The 19,222-nt window shown below is 36.8% G+C and overlaps 1 protein-coding gene across 1 annotated transcript; it reads left to right on the top strand.

Moving 5' to 3' along the window:
* Window positions 1–13,804: 13,804 nt before the first annotated feature.
* On the top strand, window positions 13,805–15,821 carry LOC108777567 (uncharacterized protein K02A2.6-like). Its single transcript, XM_018544490.1, has 2 exons — window positions 13,805–13,932; window positions 14,525–15,821. Exons 1-2 carry the CDS (start codon window positions 13,805–13,807, stop codon window positions 15,819–15,821), a joined length of 1,425 nt encoding a protein of 474 aa, XP_018399992.1.
* Window positions 15,822–19,222: the final 3,401 nt, after the last annotated feature.

Raw genomic sequence — 19,222 nt, 5'->3', positions numbered from 1 at the left:
CCCATAAGTCACACTCGCTTCGCTCGTGCGAATTTATAATTGTATAACATATTACTAACACAGTGCACTCGTAAGGAAAAAATCTATGTGCAACTCATGTGCTAATTGTCTATAGCGCGGCGCGGGCGCGGGGGAGCGCAATAAACAACTTACCACACATGTTACACAATGTAGATACTATTAACGTATAATATACCATCATGTGTTTATTGGGTAACTGCGTTGACTCCCATCGCCTCTTTATTACCACTTTTTTTCGTTAATAATATTTTTATATTAAAATATGCTTATAGTAAATGTTCAATGTGACTAGGTGAAGATGATGAAAATAACGTTTAAAAAACAGAGAGAAATAACGTATAAAAACTGGATATGAATACCGTTAAAAAAATCAAATTAGGACAACGTTTAAAAACCGGATGTGAACAACGTTTAAAAACTGGATGTTAATAACGTTAAAAAAACGAACATATATCGTTTATGACAACGTTTATTAGCCGGACATCATAACTAAAATTATACGGAACTGATATACGTTGAATCTAGTTATTATATCACAATTAAATTGTGTCACATTAGTTTTCATAAGAATCCATAAAATAATTAAATTAAAATTAAACCCAATAAACACATAATGATATATTAAACGTTCATTATACGTAAATATATAAAAATGGTATAAGTGTACCATATATACTTAAGATAAACGTTTAAATTTTTATCATTTTTATACCTTCGTATAACATACGATAATCATATCCGTTTTTATTACGTTTGCATAAGACAAAACTAATTTTATTCGTTAAAAAAACAATACACGGAAAAAAGGATTTAATTTGAAGGGGGTGTTGAAAACGTTTATTAGTTGTATAATATTGTAGTCGTAAAAACGTATATGTAAAATATTTGTACGAAAATTTATTGACGTTTTAAAGACGTATATTAAACCGTTTGTACAATACCGTATTTCCTAAACATTTATAAATGAGAGTTCTTTCAAAAATTATATACGTTTTAAATAAACGTTTATCCGACCTATATAAATAAACGTAGAAACACCCTTCAAATTAAACGCGTTTGTCCATATACTGTTTTTTAACGTATAAAATCAGTATTGTATTATGCAAACGTAATAAAAACGGATATGATTATCGTATATTATACGAAGGTACAAAAATGATAAAAATTTAAACGTTTATCTGATATACTAATGGTATACTCATACCATTTTTATACCTACTTTACGTATAATATACGTTTAATATAGTATCATGTGTTTATTGGGAGAGGAACCAATTTTGCATCGTGAATATCTTTACGTAATTTCGCCCGTTTTGTTTCGCTCGAATTCTTGTGATGAGACGGGGATATCCAACGATGTGCTTGTACGCGATAGTTCTCGGTGAGGTAGGAGAGATATCGGAGAAACGCCGATGTAAACGGGCACGTTGCGGCGTTCCTTCTGACATTCAAATGTTGGCCGCCGTGCTGACGAAAAAGGATATGTACGAACCCGACATCGCCTATTCATCGCTCAAAGGGATCATTTATCAACATATTTGATATGCTCCCCACACTTACCCCCTTTCTAGACCGATACAGAGAAGAGTCGCGAGAGCGTGTTAATCTCTCTCCTTCCTTCCCTATCTCTTTCTCTCTCTCTCTCTCTCTCTCTGGCGCGCGCGCGCGCGCGAGTATACTTGCTGTTCGCTCTCGACTTCTATAGAAATAATATGCTAATCGCGCGAAGGTGGAGTTTAAAAAGTGCTCCGATAAATTCTCAAGACTTTTGACGTAATTTCGTCTCTTCTCACCGCAGCCACAACGTCTTCCGAAAAATTCTTTTTGCACGCGCTTTCCGGCGTCTTGAGAGAACTTTACCTTACCACGTACATGCCCCCGGTATACATATATCATCGGAGGGATATACTTCACCTCGTAAAATTCTCCTGGATCTCCGCATTGCGTCGCGTTTGGCGATTTTTTCTCGATCATAATATTTTACTAGCAAATACAAAATAACAATTGTCTTTGCAATAAATATAGTTTAAAAAATATCGTTATATGGATTTAATCGTCATATTAATGTTGATATAAATACCATATATTGATATAACATCAAGGATGAATTTAATACCAATACGATGAAAATTATACATATAAACACTGCTTGGCAATAAATACATATTTTTAATTAATTGGTGAAAAATAACAACGACCTTATCTTTGGAAAATTGTAACTTTATGATACGATAATTAAATTAGAAATTACAATAATTTATGTTAAGTTATGTTAAAATTAAGTTACATTAAATGTATATTTTTTTGGTTTTTAAATAACCAAACATCAAATGCCGAGAAATTTGTTTACAGCGCATGAAGATTCCTTTCTGCAGCTATAATAAAATTTCTCTAGAATATATATTCACATAAGTTTGCTTTTTAACTCACATCAAAACCGAAGTATTCACGGAATAAGTAGAAAAATTGAGTTACATGCTTGATCGGCTAACAAAACCTCGTCGAAACTCGAAACCTTTCAGTTTTCTGGATGCAAACGTGCTCGTGCGCGTCGGAACGGTATAAGTGATTGACGTGGAGCGCTAAGATCATTCACAAATCCCCTCATCGGCATTTATGCACGCGGTGACGCATACGCACATATTTATGCACCCCTGCCCCTTACATGTTGCGGCCTCATACATACATCGGTTATATTAGCCGCAAATGCCTAAACGCCTCGATTTCGAAAAGAGCTTTTATTTAAAAGCGCTTCTACACGGAAAGAATTATTTTGCTGTGGTATAGTTAAATACAGATTTAAAAATAATTTCGTTAGATTATCAAAATAATTATAATATGTATAAGGATGCTCAAGTTGATTGCTAAAATATTGAAACTTTTAACAGTACCTATCACTTATTATGTTTGAATGTCTTAGGCCCGGTTGCACCAACACTTCTTGATTTTAAGCGAGACTTAAAACTCTATCTATCTCGTTTTAAAGCCGAAAAGGAGACAGAGACAGAGACAGTTTAAGTTTCGCTTAAAATCAAAATCACGTTGGTGCAATCAGGCCTTACACAATTATTTCTGCATTAGTTGGACAAAATTATTTTCTGTACTTATTTAAATCTTTAAGAATTTCAGTAAAATCTTTCTGTATATTTTATTGAAACTTATTGAAGCGAATCTAACGAAAATCATAATTTAAGTAAATGTTACTTTTTATATTCTTTATTATATTAATATTTCTTGTGTTGACTTCCTATTTTTTATTATCACGAAGAACGACTTGATTCCTTCTTTGCGCATCTCAGAAGTTTTTTTTATCGCTATTTATAAACCCGAAATTGCAATAAAAAAAATGTTTCATTGTCATCGATCGTTACAGATGTCCACATCAGACTAATCGTCCGAACGTTCAATTTTGGAGCGCCACATCAGCGATAGACACTTTGAAGCATATTGAGATAGAATCCGTGGTCGAGATCGCCATTTACTTTAAACTCTCTTTTCCATATTTATCTCGATCTACTTCATTACGGCCACTTCGGGCGTTTCTTTTTCCGTCTTTTTTCCAGCCGAGTGTCTTTCAGTTAGGATTACGACTCACTCTCCCGGGCGAACGAATGGTTGTACAGTTATTAGGATCACCGCCGGCGCAGATTGCTTTTGCATGAGTCAGAATTTATGGACGGCGATGATAAAGTCTCACAAAATTGTAATCGAATGTCTTTCATAACGATCCTGTTGGAAAGTTCTCTAATGTGATGACGACTGTAAATTCTTTGGTCCATTGAATCTTAAACATCTTAAACAGAAAGAAAGTTACAAAATTGATTTCTAATTTGGTCAATGATGGTCTAAATTTGTAATTTGAAATTTACACACTGCATATGGTTGTTTTTTTTTTTTTAAATAACCATTACCGTACAAGATACAATTTGCTTCATCTGTACAAACATGGGTTATTAGAATCCATTTGTTTTTTCACGTATTCAAAATGATTAAAAAAATCTCAAAAAATTTATTAACATACTTTCAACTTTCTAAAATAAATATTAAAATTTTATTTTGGAAAATAATAAAATGTAATGTAATTTATAATTATGGAAAGATTCGTAGATTGGGAAAAAATGGCATTTGATTTAAAAAACTATAACTTTTCATAATAAATGAATATAAAGAAATGACTCCATGATTTTGTAGTTTAGATATGAAGTTTTGAAAAAAAAATTAGAACTTCGAATTCTACAAAAAGTTTAATTATTTGAGCACATGAATATGAGTAATTTTCAACTAGGGCTCACTATTATACGTTTATATGAAAACACGTTTACACGTATAATTAGTATATCCGTTTATTAGAAATGTTTTTCCGAATATTTTCACTTTTTTTATATAAACGTTTATCTTTTTATTAAGGAGTATGACGGATTAAGAAAATCGAAAATTTTTTTGGGTATAAAAAAGACGTTCGAATGTAGTAAAAAAACGGAGAAAATATTTATTTCATTTTAAACCAAACCTTATTGTATATTATATGATTATATCCTATACAAAATAATATTGTATATTATATTCTAGTATGTTATAAACTAGATAATTCCAATATATTAACGAATGCAATAATGCAATATAATATATGTAATAGGCGTGTGCGCAGTACGCGCCTTTAAAATGTTAACTCGTTCACTTGAAATAATATAAGGACCTTTAGAAAAATTATATATTTACACAATTATATAAGGTTACAGTTACACAATTAACAAATACTAAAATCTTTTTAAGATCGTACAATTGATAAACAATAGACAAACAAGAAGAAGGAAACAAATAACGGTTAAAGCCTATAACGGTCAAAGCTGGATCACAAATGCTTATTAAAATTATGTGTGAATTTTATATACTGCGTATGTAGTCCTCCTAATCGCGTGCCGAAAATTTTTTTTTCATACTTACAACACAACACTAAACAACTACCGCAGTAATATCACTTTTAGTTAAATTGACAAGCAATCTAACAATTTTTGATGTTTATAGCATCTTATTGGATCTTAATAATATGTTGAAAGACATATATTAAAATTTAACGATGTAATATTAAATTAATAAATAATTCAAATAAAAGATGATTAGGGGGACTACATACGTAGTATATAAAATTCACACATAATTTTAATAAGCATTTGTGATCCAGCTTTGACCGTTATTGGTTTCCTTCTTCTTGTTACTTATTGTTACACAATTAAGTTAGTAAACAAACCGTAGAAGCATTTTTTTAGTAGAATTAATTTATATGTTAAATATGATATGCTAAATTAACCCACATTTTATTCAATTACCTTACAATTAGAATTTTCGTTTTAAAATACTTCATATTTATGTTATTTGTTCACTTATTGTAGAGTATCTGGACTAACTGGACAATTCAGATGAACGGGATAAGAAGATGCAAAAAAGTAGACTTTTAATTTTATTAAAAAACGTTAAAATATTTAAAAAGGTATTTTTCATAGGCAGATATGTTAAATATACATGTAAATGTATTTTCGTTTAAATATGTAATAAAACACGTATATTCGGAAAATCGTTTTTTTAATAAACGGATATGTTAATTAAACGTGTAAACGTTTTACCTTCAAGTAAATGTTTTTCTGAAAGCGAATATGAACGGATAAACGTTGTACGTTTACACGTATCTTCGAAAAACGGAATAAAATTAGAGCCCTATTTTGAACAAGAGACAAATAAAAAAAATCGAATTAAAATATGCATTTTTTAATTTTGTTGTAGTATAATGTATTTTTTAATAAAAAAATATATAAAATGTAAATACATATTTATAAATATATATAAAAGAAAAGCTTTACGTTTTACAGTCTACACATACGTAAGTACGATGGTGCTCACAAATCGGGTTTTTGCACATAAAATAATGAATAAATAATTCTTTTAGAAAAAATTCTTTTAATGATAACAAACATTCAGATATTAATTTAGAGTAAAAATAGAATACTTATAATGATTTTGACACAATTTTTATTTTTCACAAAAAGCACCCTTTGTATACTTACATTGTATACTTACTTTGTATACTTACATTTCGCTGTCTCCGTCCCACGCGCGGTCAATGCCGCACGATGGTCAAGCGGCATTTAGCCTGCGCACGGAGCGGTGAGGTGAGGGGGACAGCGGAGGCAGAGGCGATTCGAAAATCGGCCGAAAGTTGCATACACTTCACATATGTTCATTTTAATTAATAATATATCAGTTATTTTTCATGGTAATATATTATTATTATTAGATAAAAGGGTCTGAATTTTTTAGGATAAATATATAATTAAAAATATTATTACACATAGGTAGGGGAGAGTGGTCTAAATCGGACCTTTATAGTTTTTGTTTTCTATAAGGCGTAAAAAGAGTCCGATCATAAAACAATGGCGCCGTTCGAAAGATTATTTAATTTCCTTCATTTTTGTTTCAGACCATTTTGACGTATCTCTTACTTGTATTGAACTATAATGGAAAATGTAAAAATGCATTTCCCATTCCGATTTGGAACTTATAGTTCCTATAGCTCCTATTTTTATGGACTTTTAGATAGCATTTTAAAATATTTTAATTAATTTTTGTTAGTATTGAGTAAAAACGAGCAATTTAAGATAAAAATATAGTTTATATTATTAGAATTAAAATTAATAAAAGATTCCATTAAGTCTTAGTCTGATGATATTTTATTGATTTATAGGCCTATTCTGTAACTTTTAACGACAGTTCGGTATCATTGTACTGTCATTGCGCAGCTTTTTCACCATGTGAAATACTTGCGCAACGACATCCCTATCTAGTAAAATTGTCGTTAAAAAGTTACAGAATAGGCCTATTAGTGTTCCTTAGACCAGATCTGGTCGGTCTATCACAAGTACTACAATCAGGTTGTGGCAAACCTTCTTTCTTCGATGAATTAACTGACTCACTCGTCTTTTTAATGTTTTTTGAAAGGTTCGTTTTGGACACCCAAGAGGTCTGATTTGGACGCGGCCGGGTACTTTCGAACGATTGAAACAAATTTTACAATAAACCGCAAAAGTAATCACAAAACTCTTGATATTTTTGAATTCTACACTCTTTAATTATCTTGAATCAATTATCGTTCAAATTTTTAACATCTTTTAAATAATGATTTACAAGGATTTTCTTTTTTAAAAAATACATATTTGCGTCTATTCTATGAACGTCATGACAGAATACTACCAAACTGCTGTTACATGTTCAGTGTCTTATAAGGACTTTACATTATAAATGGTACGCAAATCTGCTTAACCGTATTTATTTAAATTAAAAAGATTTGGTCCGATTTAGGACATTCTTCCTTATAGAAATAAAATATAATAGTTATATTTTAATTTTTTGAGATAATTAATGTATTCCTTGGTTTTATAATATAATATCGATTATTTATGAATCGTTATTTTGAAAATGTATTTAAAAATTGTATATGTATATTTCCTTTAAGATTTTTTGAAACTATATTATTTAATGCCTCATTGTGATCTTTTCCTTTAAAGTAAAACAACATATATACTAAAATTATGAAATACGTTGAACAGTGTCTACCATAGCATTCGAGTTTTCTTCCTTTTCTCGTTTGACGGGGCATACGCCCCGCGATTTAAGTCGTCGACTTTTATGGGAGTAGTTTTCACGGAAACGGTCCGCGACAAGCCAACATAAAAGGGGGTGGAAGTTTCTAGTAATATGGCGTCTTCTCGCGGAATATGGCGGTAACTGTATACAAGAGATAGCGACAATATTGAGGTGGTGAGACGCTCCAAAGAAAACTGATCCTATATACTTGCGTTGCATGCGCTGCAATATCAGATCGGCACTTTTTCGTAAAATTTCTTTTACATTTGATTATTTGCTTATTTTATACACAGAGAAAAAGATTTCTTTAAATTTAACGAATTTTATTGAATCCAAATAAATTTATGCATTGGTATTATTCAACTGAATCGATGTTTCATTTAACAAACATGAATGTTTGGTTTTTTAACCAATATATATCGTTACCTAAAACTAAATATTTATTTGAAAAGAATAAATATTTTTTGTTAACAGAAACAATTTAAAAATGTTTGTAATAAGGCTCAATAAATTTAAAAATAATGAAAAAGAAAAAGGGCTACGAGACAAAAAATTCGTTAAAATATACAATTGTTTGTAAATAAAACAGATAACAAACATTTCGACCTCTATTTTAGGTCATTATCAATGTTACAAAGATTGTAAGTTGTTAACAAATGTTCAAAGAAACAATTTTATTGTTTTATTCAAACATTTTATTACTTCGCTTAAAGTATTGCATTATTTTACTGAAATCATAATATTGTTATATCAAACCACTTCATTGTTTCACTTAATGTATTGTACTATTTTATCTAAATTATAATTTCGTTAATCACGCGTGTGCCTACACGTTAATCTTCTTCTTCTTTGTTAATGGCTCCTGTCTCCTTTCTAAAGTATGCGGAGGCAATACGGCCAGATCACGTCTTATGGAATTACAATAGTCAAGGGTGATGCAATGCTCGCGAAAATAATGTTGCCCGAACGGACACCGGGCGCCTGCGTCTACATCATGACGCCAAAATAACGCGCGTCAGGACGAATGAACAAGTCGAGCCAATTTGTGAACATGCAACAGCCCAGATGGATGCAATTGCTCAGTCAAAGTCGGCAACACTTTCAAAAATATTAGATTGAAAGCACCCGATCCAAAACGCGTCCGCCGCGGTTGAGTTGTTCTTCGGAACTTGCCTATACGTTAGTAATGACTGACAATATAGCTAAATCATGGACCTAAGAATCTATGGACGGGGCACTAGGCAGTTCGGGTGGTTAATCCGCGGTAAGGGGAGTGTAGCGCTATCTCTTTCTAATTGTAAGATAGGACCCCATCGGGTGTTTCCGTCGTACACCCGATGATTCTCGAAAGACTAGATATTCACTAACCTTCATTTTCTAATTCCATTTGCGCGTTGCATTTCTTTTTCGGATCAGTCCGATTATCACAGCCCGAAATTATACAGGTCGGCATTGTCTTTTTTCACGGAGACGCAAACCTCAAAATGCTCTTTTTCGAGTATATATGTACCTTTGGACCGTTCGGACGTCTTCGGTTAATTTCGTTACCTAGCCGTTGGGTCTTCTTGTAGAAAGAGATGTTAAACGGATAAAAAAGGAAAGCGCACTCACTCCCCTTACCGCAAAGTTGTCAACCCCCTTACCTACGATCTCACTTTACGCCCCGTCCATAGATTCTTAGGTCCATGGGCTAACTGAACAACTGAAGTACAATGCGAAGAACTTATTGCGCACTAAAACCGCGATGATGCCAACGAGTGATTGAATGTTAAAAATGAATCATTTAAATTAAAGCTTGCAGTGGTAACTTCAAACAATAAATTAATTGTAAAGAATAACACACTTATTTCAATCAAACACATTTATATTAATTTTATGTAAAGAAAACGTTTTATTTCTTAAAATAATATTAAGTGTCATAAAATAAAATGTTATTTCAAACATATTGATCCAAATAAACGAATTATTTTGGCCAAACAATATGGTTTCAATGCATTAAAATAAATTTAAATAAAATAAAAATTATAAGTATTTCTACATGTTTATAAATATATAGAGTATCTTAAAATCATATTATCTTTTTTTAGCGATAAAGAACGCAACATTATACGTACAAAAAAGTTAGAAATAAATCTGTAGACACAGAATCTCGAGATGTGGAAAGGATACCATAAGCTGCAATAAACAAACCTTCTCATCGATTGGATAGAGGAGTTATTCAAGGAGTAGCGTAACTGCACTTGATCGTGGATTAATACAGGGATTGCGCTGAAGTGCGCTTTCCTTCGCAATCCGTTGATTGCATCTGGCATTTGTGTCACGCTCTTGAGCGTCCGGCCGATATGCCCGGACAAATTGGAAATTGGTATTCAGCCCGTTGCCCGCTGTGGATGGCCAGACGGATTTGCGAAGGAGCACCTTAGTTCCCGAATACTGGGCAAGAGTGCTTGTACGTGCTGGTCGTAGGCTGCGGAGTAAGCGACGTTAAAGTTGCTCAAATAGCTTCCTGACGATCACCTAACGCTAGAATATCAACAGAAAAGACGGAAATAAACGGAGTAGGACGGATCTTTTCTATTGTACAAGTCTGTACGATTTAAATATTTGTTTATAAACATAAAGAGTAAGAAGAAAATGTAAAAATAACAAAAACAGAACAAAATAAAGCTTATTGTAAGCTCAAGTAATTAAGATAAAATTGAGGTTAATAAACGCAATCGTATGAATTAGTATATAATTAAACGACATCAAAAGTAAAGTTAATATGGCATCATATAATGATGGAATGTCACAACAATCAATTCAATACGTCGCCACCCAGGTCAAAGTTTTATTAAACGAGCTAATATATAAGTTTTTAATTTATACTATAATATCATTACAATTTACTAAACGGAACGTTTCGACTTTACTAACAATAAGTCTTTATCAGCCGTAAATAATATGAACATTTGACAAACCCTTTATATACAATAATTATAAATCCAACAATACATTCAACGCTATTTCTATAAAACTAAGATGTCAATAAATTGATGTCCTTATCATTACAATATCAAACTGAAGGTTAATATACAATACCAAATGAAACTTACTTTTAAACAATTCTACTAATAACAATAGTAACTGTAGGCTTTCAGTGATATTGCGTCCAAGGAACGGACAATTGTTTGAATAGAACACAGAGCTTTATTATACGAATTACAAAGAATCAAACTAGCGTAAATCGTCAGTGTAAAAAACAGTATCTTCATGAATTATCGAACGCAACATGCAACGATAAACGAGAGCTTCTAAAACCTTTTTTAATGCACGAACTCTGTTATCTTTTTTGTTTCTCTAGCTCTCTTTTATTTTATCACCGCAGCGTCGCGTAGGAATAACTTAATAGTGACTTATCGACTGTGGAAATTATCCCTAAGGGGCTGCGCAAAATAAAAGGAACAGGGAACAGAGAATAAGAATTTCAACTTATCAGATACACTTATCAATACACACTATTTATTCCACAGTATATGATTTCTGATAGGTTGAAATTCTTATTCTCTGTTCTCTGTTCCCTGTTCCTTTTATTCTGCGTAGCCCCTAACAGTAACAAAGAACAAGATAAAGATAAAAAATCGGCAAAAAAATTGTTTTTCCATTTATCCGCGGAGTCACACAATCAATTACGAAAATGATCAGTAAATCGGTTTACACAATTGGATACAAATGTATAACAGTACATTGTGTAACAAGTGTATATTTATAGTTGTTTATTGTGCGATGCGGGCGCGCTGCGCACCCGCGCTCGTGTCGCGCTATAGACAATTATAGCACATGAATTGCACATAGAATTTTTCATTACGAATGCACTGTGTTAGTAATATGTTATATAATTATAAAGTCGCATGAGCGGAGCAATGCGAATCTAAAGTCGCACAAGCGAAGTGAATGCGACTTATGGGGTGGTGCGTGGGGAGCAGGAAGCAGAGGGGGTTCGGGGGGGGGGGGCTGCGCCCCCAAAAAATAAATTAAAATATTTCGTAAATAAATATTTAACAATACAAAATTTTGTATTGCTCATTACTTTCAATTATAATTGTGAGATTATTACAATTTGAAATTAAATTTAAACGTTATTGTAAGTTGAATGATATTTATAGATACTGTATTGTCGTTTTGTCGTAGTTACTTTTATTATTGGAAAAAACTTCCCCCCCCCCCCCCCAGATGCTCCGAAAGGACGCTCGGTCGGCGCGTTTCTCCATGTTAATATCTATTTGTACGAGCGCTATCACTGCCTTGCGTTATTTTTCACAATGTAACGCTTTTACGTGGGGTTGGAGAAATAACTCAACGGCTTGAGGTATTGGCTATTTACCTCACGCAAAATCGTTGCGGTATAGGGCACATTACGTGCACGCGTGAGGAAATAGTATATTGTGTAACCGTGAGGGAATGTTGTTTATTGTGGGGACGGGCGCGACGGCACGAGTGAAGCGAGGTGTAGGGCACATTACGTGCACGCGTGAAGAAAACAAATTAAACAAATTCATTACACAAAGATGAAAAAAGTTTATATGATAACAACAACTTAGTCTATAAGATACAATGTAAAAATTGCGATGTATCATATGTGGGGTAAACGAAGAGAAGACTCAATACGAGATTAAATGAACATATTAAAAACAAAAACTTAGATGTGTCTAAACATTCGGTACTAACGTTAACCATAATTTTGATTGAAATCACGTAAAAATATTAGACTCGGGTAATCAAGATACAATAAAAGACTCATTTCTGAAACGCTACATATTGTTACGCCCATATCGTCTCGACACCCGTTAAGCGCCGGAATTCGCTGTCCCTGGAAAAGGAAGATCGCGTTGCCAAGCAACGAGATCGCGGTTGTTTGACAGATTTCGCTGAGAGCTGTCTTCGCGCGCGGACGTGATCTCTCTCATCTCAAATTATATATCGTTTCTCGTTGTGTTCCTTGTTATTGCAATAAACATTCTTGTTCATTCTAATTTGCGAGTTCTTTTTATTTTCACGAACGTGCTCGAGTGATGCGTCGACGGGACGTATCATAACAATATAAAAGACTTTGGCGATGAGACCTTCTGTCTTGTCGTCGAAACGTAAGAGGGCTCGGGGGAGGCCCTGGTTAGATGGCACCGGGCCGTTCAGGTCTCCCTCGTTAGGGTCGGACGCCAGTATCACAACGAGAGTGCGTGGCGTCTCGATGGAGAGGTTTCGGTCCCGCTGCGTTATGCGGAACTCCGAGGACGAAGGGGAGGACGACCGGCCTCTGCGAAGTGTGCATATCCCGTCCTCCTCCTTCTTTACCCTGGGGCAGCGGAGGGAAGTTGACCGCCAAATAGCCTCCCTGAATCGTGCGTCCACCATCGAGATGGCGCAGATGCTAGATGATTGACTGGCGGAAGGCGAGGCTGCCCATGTGAGGTCAATCTTTTCGATGAAGGTCCCCTTAGTGGACAGCTTAAGATGGCGCTTTACTTGGCGAGGGAGGTTTCCCTCCTTCTCGCCAATCGAGCCATGGGGCTTAGCGACATCGTGGCCTTTGACGCCGATCGGGCCGCTGCGCTCGATCAGGAGACAGCGAGACTCCGTGAAGAGATCGTCCGTCTTAAATCGGACCTCGAGTTGTCGCGAGCGACCGCGAAGTTCGCGGCGCGAACTACTTGAGAAAGAACCGTGCCTATGGTACTATGGGATACACACTATTTATTCCACAGTATATGATTTTTGATAGGTTGAAATTCTTATTCTCTGTTCTCTATTTCCTATTTATTTTATTGTACGAATCCGTTATATAATATATTCTGTATAAGAGCGCAGTCGATATAGGTGGCGCTTATTTCACCAGCATGGAAATGCTGTCCTTAAGATATCATCATCATGTCGGTTGCTAACGGGCATGCTTTTGTACTTTCTGTGCCTAATAATAAAGAGTCAGTATTTTAACAGTCATTCGATCCATAATCATTGCGGATCTTTCTCATCATATCCTTCGCGTATAGTAAAGACATAACAGTGGTGCCAGGTGTGGGGTTGTATCAGAAGTGATTGAGCCTCTCACGCTCAATATACGGAAAGGATCGAGACCGTATAGGTTAGGAAAGAAGCAAAAACAACAGAAACGATGGAAGTGCCACCGGAATTAATTCAGGCAACGACGTCTTTGCTCGCGATCCAGACATCGGCGATACATGCAGCAGCCGCAAATGCTTCATCGGATACAGCGAGAACGACGGTGCAACCGAGACCACCGTAATTTGCTATACCGGAATACCGATCGACGGAATCGACAACGGTTGCCGATTACTTTAAGCGTTTTGACTGGGCGCTTCAGTTAAGTACAATACCAATAGAACAGTTTGCAAATTATGCTCGCGTGGGTGCGGAGTTGAATAACGCTCTCAAATTTCTGGTCAATCCGCGTTTACCCGAACAACGTCGACATTAAAGAGACCCTTATCAACCATTTTGATCGCGTTAAGAACAAATATGCGGAAAGCGTTAAATTTCGCCATATTTCTCAACAAAAGGGCGAATCAGTCGCCAGTTTTTCTCTGCGTCTTCGACAAGGAGCGGTCCATTGCGATTACGGTGTCTTTCTCGATAAAATGCTTATCGAACAAATGCTACATGGACTTCAATCGCGTGAAATATGCGACGAAATAATCACGAAGAAACCCATTACATTTACCAAAGCGTACGAAATCGCGCATACGTTAGAATCGACACGCCATACGGGGGATGAGGTTAAGAATACTATTTCGTCTAATGCAGAATCGACTAACTTATTAAGATGCGCATCACAACCTCGAATAAAGAAAGCTAAAGAATTTTCTCGTTGTAGATTCTCGTCAAGGAACAGACCACGACAGCATACACAGAGCGCTACTCGTAATGATGCGAAACCGAGTCGAAATACGCACACTTGTAACGGATGCGGAGGCTCGCATGCACGCAAGGATTGTAAGTTCCGTGACGCAGAATGTCACAGTTGCAAGAAAAAAGGTCACATTGCAAAAGTCTGTAAATCAAAGGAGCAAACTACAAGTCAGATAGTAGCGACAGAGCAACCAGCTGAAAAAGTAGATGTAATACAGCGTCTAAACAGCCTCAAGCAGAATAATGCCATCAATACGGTCGGACGACAGTTTGTAACGGTACTTATCGAGGGCCGTAGCCTTCAAATGGAACTAGACAGCGGAGCATCATGTGGAATTATTAGTAAAGCTAAATTGCAAGAGATCAAACTTCATCAAACGCTTAATGATACAGACCTTCAATTCGTGAGTTACACGCACCATCATCTTAAATGTATAGGATACATTCCAGTAAATGTAACGCTGGGGAGCACCATGAGGAAACTCAATCTATATGTGGTCGACGGTAATAATGATATACTCTTTGGGAGAGAATGGATTTCTCAATTTGTTCACGAGATCGATTTTGAAAAACTATTTACAACCGCAGAGAAATTAAATAGTCTCATCACTCCTACGGTTCAACCACTGACGGTGGACGAAACTAAACGTCTTAATACGTTATTGCAACGATACGACGATATATTTAGCGAACAACCTGGGAAACTAGTTGGCCCGCCGGTATTGGTACATCTTAAACCAGACGTTACACCGATATTCGCTCGAGCTCGTGAGATACCTGTAGCTTTACGTGGAACGTACGCCAAAGAGATAGACAGCAAGCTCGCCTCAGGTTTCTACAAACGAGTCGAACATTCTGAATGGGCTTCGACTATCCACATTGTTATGAAAAAGAATGGGAAAATGAGAATTACGGGCAATTATAAGCCAACCTTGAATCCACGAATGGTCATCGATGAACATCCAATCCCGAAGGCCGAGCATATTTTTCACCGCATGAAGGGATCTACATTATTTTGTCACATAGACATAACAGATGCATATACACATCTAGTAATTGATGAAGAATTTAGTCACGCGCTAACATTGAACACACCTATGTACGGATTAATTAGACCAACGCGTGCTGTTTATGGCGCAGCGAATATCCCGGCAATATGGCAGCGGCGGATGGAAACAGTATTACAAGATATTCCCAATACTCTCAATTTTTTCGATGACATCTTGGTGTTTGCAGACAATTTCACGAATCTCCAGCAATAAATTCGATTTCCGACGGGTCGAAGTGTACCTACAGAGAAAAAAATCATAAATATATGCTGTGAATCTAACAATATATTATAAATTATTGCATGTTTATCTTCTGAAGTACAAAATCAAAGCGCATACTGCACATTGCTACTAACCTCGCAAAGTCTTTGACAATCAGGTGACCAGTTCTTGCCTCTTCCAACGGCAGCAATCCATTTTCTCTTCAAGGTCTCATCATGTGGGTATCTGACCAGTGCATAGCCTTGAGCACTCGTGTTGAAACAATTGTACGCAGAGCAACTCGATGGCATAGTGAACGCTACCTGTAATATACGAAATATCATGTTGTTTGTAATGTACAAATTGTACTTGATTAAGAATTTCATGTTACCAAATAAACATCCATAAACTTTAACACCTAAATGTACATCTCTTATGTAATAAAAGTTTACTTATAATTTTTGCTAATAAACACTAATATTTCGTTAAATTTATAACAAATTTAAAAAATATTAAAACATGATTTACTAACACGATCAACTAGTCGATCAACGATCATTAACCTTATACGACGAGATTTAGAGCGTCCCTGGTGGCAGACTGAGCTTCAGCAGTGTCTCCATGTACCCCGACGGCATGCCCGGACCATTTAACTGGGACGTAAATATTAAATCTCGTCCCGTCTAGACTTTACACTGCGCACATATTCACGAACGATAGGGCCGCTATGTGTTCTGACGTCAATGCATTGGCGTAGTGATGCTCAAATCTGCTCATTTCCTCCAGCCAATCACGTAATTGGTCACATGACCAAGTTGGCGATTCTCTCTACTAGAGGTTCTCTAACCCCGACGAATTCGATTCTACGAGGCAGAACCAGGGCCGATCCATGTACCTCCAGTACCCACGGAAGAACCGCTACAGCAGCCATTTTATCCACCAGGAGCCCCAACTCCTCCTGCGACATCGCCAGGACATCGTCCGTAAGAACGGGCTGTAGCTGAAACACCGCGACGACCTACACGTCAGCGACGACCACCCGAACGCTACACTCCGAGTTAGAGATACCATGAAGAATTTTCTACGATAGAAGAAAGGGAGGAAATATTATGTATAAGAGCGCAGTCGATATAGGTGGCGCTTATTTCATCAGCATGGAAATGCTGTCTTTAAGATATCATCATCATGTCGGTTGCTAACAGGCATGCTTTTGTACTTTCTGTGCCTAATAATAAAGAGTCAGTATTTTAACAGTCATTCGATCCATAATCATTGCGGATCCCTCTCATCATATCCTTCGCGTATAGTAAAGACATAACATAATATATTTTCTATAAGATTTGTTCTATGTGAAATATATTTCATGTTATAATTTTATTTTGTAATTGTTATATATGTACCGTCGAAAAATATTAAATTTTTATATAAAAAAAATTATAAACATCAATTTTAATAGATAACCAACTCATGATTTTAATTTTTAAAAAACCTACCATAAAGTAATCTTCCAGGATAGCGATCATATAACTCTTTTCCTAGTGAGGAAACGTGAAGTGAAATTTATGTGCGTGCGTGTGTGTATGTATACTGTAAATACATATTACATATATACATAAACATTTTTACTTTTCACGTTTTCACTTCAGGAAGAAGTTATATGATTGCTGCCTATCACAATCTAATAACATTTTGTGGGTGGTTATCGGGAACAATAATAAACTCACAAATGAGTAAAGTCTTGCCCGACAACCTTTATTAATATAATATAACGAGGTTATATGAGTCCTGCTTGTTAGGATAGCTAAACAGCGACTGGCGAGCGCCGTGATGCTCGCAAGGATCGAGCGATGTTAGCGCGGTGGGGTCAATGCCCTTTTGCCCAATCAGGCACTATCTGACGATTCCCGATAACCAATCCTAGCGGCTTCGGAAATCCGCGTGTCGGTTACTTCTGCTACGGAAATTTCCGGTAGCGACAAGCTCGCGCAAGAAGCTTCTCGAACGTTCTTCTTAGAACGATAACTGACTTACATACTAATAACGAAAATATGTGCCTACAATTTAAATAAAAGTTTCTAAAATCTAACGATTTTCTTGATAAGAATAACAAATTTTTTTTTTAAAGCGATGTTATGGCCAAAATTCATCTACAAAATGATGATTGTTGCTTACAAGAAGCTCCGCAGATGGCGATATTATGGCAAAAATTCACTAATAAAAATGGCGATTTTTGGCTATTAAAAGCTTCATAGATGGCGATAATAATTCAGAGTCATTTGGAAATCCTGCTCCGGGGTAGAGTCCTAGATATCAGAGAAGCGTAACCGATGTTCCGCGTCCTGATTGGCGTGACTGTCTTAGCCAATCATGACATTCATTTATTGGTATTAAAAATAGCTGACTAATAGACGATTGGTGGATTTCATAGTTCGTCTGCAAATGCCATTTTTAATACTTTTTTTAGTAATTTTGCGATACTGACTTAAGCCGGTTGCGCTTCTCTGATATCTAGTAGCGTTTTCTCTTGGCTGCACTAGTGTAGGGTGATTGCACCAGTTCATCTTTTTTTCCTTTTCCCTTCTCCTGGAGAGAAAAGGAAGAAAGATGAACTAGTGCAAAAGTTCAGCAATAAAGAACAGACTTACTGTCTGAGTGTTGCACTGGTACAGCCAAGAGAAAACGCTATAGGACTCTACTCCGGGGGTGGTCATCCGGGGCGCAAGGCGTGGAGAAGGGCTACGTGGGCCCTTCGACTCGCCGTGCCCTCCCCCGCTCAGGTCTGATGTGGCGCGCGGGGGTCGTGCGGCCCGCCGTGGTTCATCTTCAGCGGTTGGGACTCTCGTGATTACCGGTGCAAGGGGCTCTCTCCACGATGACGGGCTCTTCGGGTCATTCTAAAGGAGGGGAAGAAGAATGCGAAGAAGAAGAAAGGTGATTAGACTGCGCGCGGGGGTGGCGCTGGGCGGTCGGTCCCCGGTGCAGCCCCCGCTGTGGCGCGCACTTCCACCGAGGTGGTTGCCGCCGCGGCACGCGCCCCTGTTGCGTCTCGTGCGGGGCGTCGCGCTGCCGCGGCGTCCGATTTCTCTGCGGCGCCTGCCACCCCTGCCGCTTCAGGAGCGGGAGCCAATAGGGCCGCGAAGTCTAGAAAACCCGTGGGTGGTCGTCGGCCGCGCTCATCCGCGATGGCCGTGACCGTTACTGGCGAGGGTATTGGATATTCCGAGGTGATGCGGAGGGCTCGCGAGAGTATCTCCGTGCAGAACCTCGGCATCAAAGAGGTTAGGCCGAAGCGCTCGGTTAGCGGGGGTTTTCTGTTGGAGATCCTCGGTGCCGAGAGCGTGACGGCGGGAAGGCTGTTCGAGGAGATGCGAGATCTGTTCGTCGCGGAAGAGAGCGTCGTTATCTCGCGGCCG

Source organism: Cyphomyrmex costatus, unplaced genomic scaffold, assembly GCF_001594065.2.
Source record: "Cyphomyrmex costatus isolate MS0001 unplaced genomic scaffold, Ccosl1.0 scaffold446, whole genome shotgun sequence".
In the NCBI taxonomy this organism is placed as follows: domain Eukaryota; kingdom Metazoa; phylum Arthropoda; class Insecta; order Hymenoptera; family Formicidae; genus Cyphomyrmex; species Cyphomyrmex costatus.
Note: the sequence above shows the minus strand (reverse complement) of the source record. Positions and strands in the feature narration are given on the sequence as shown.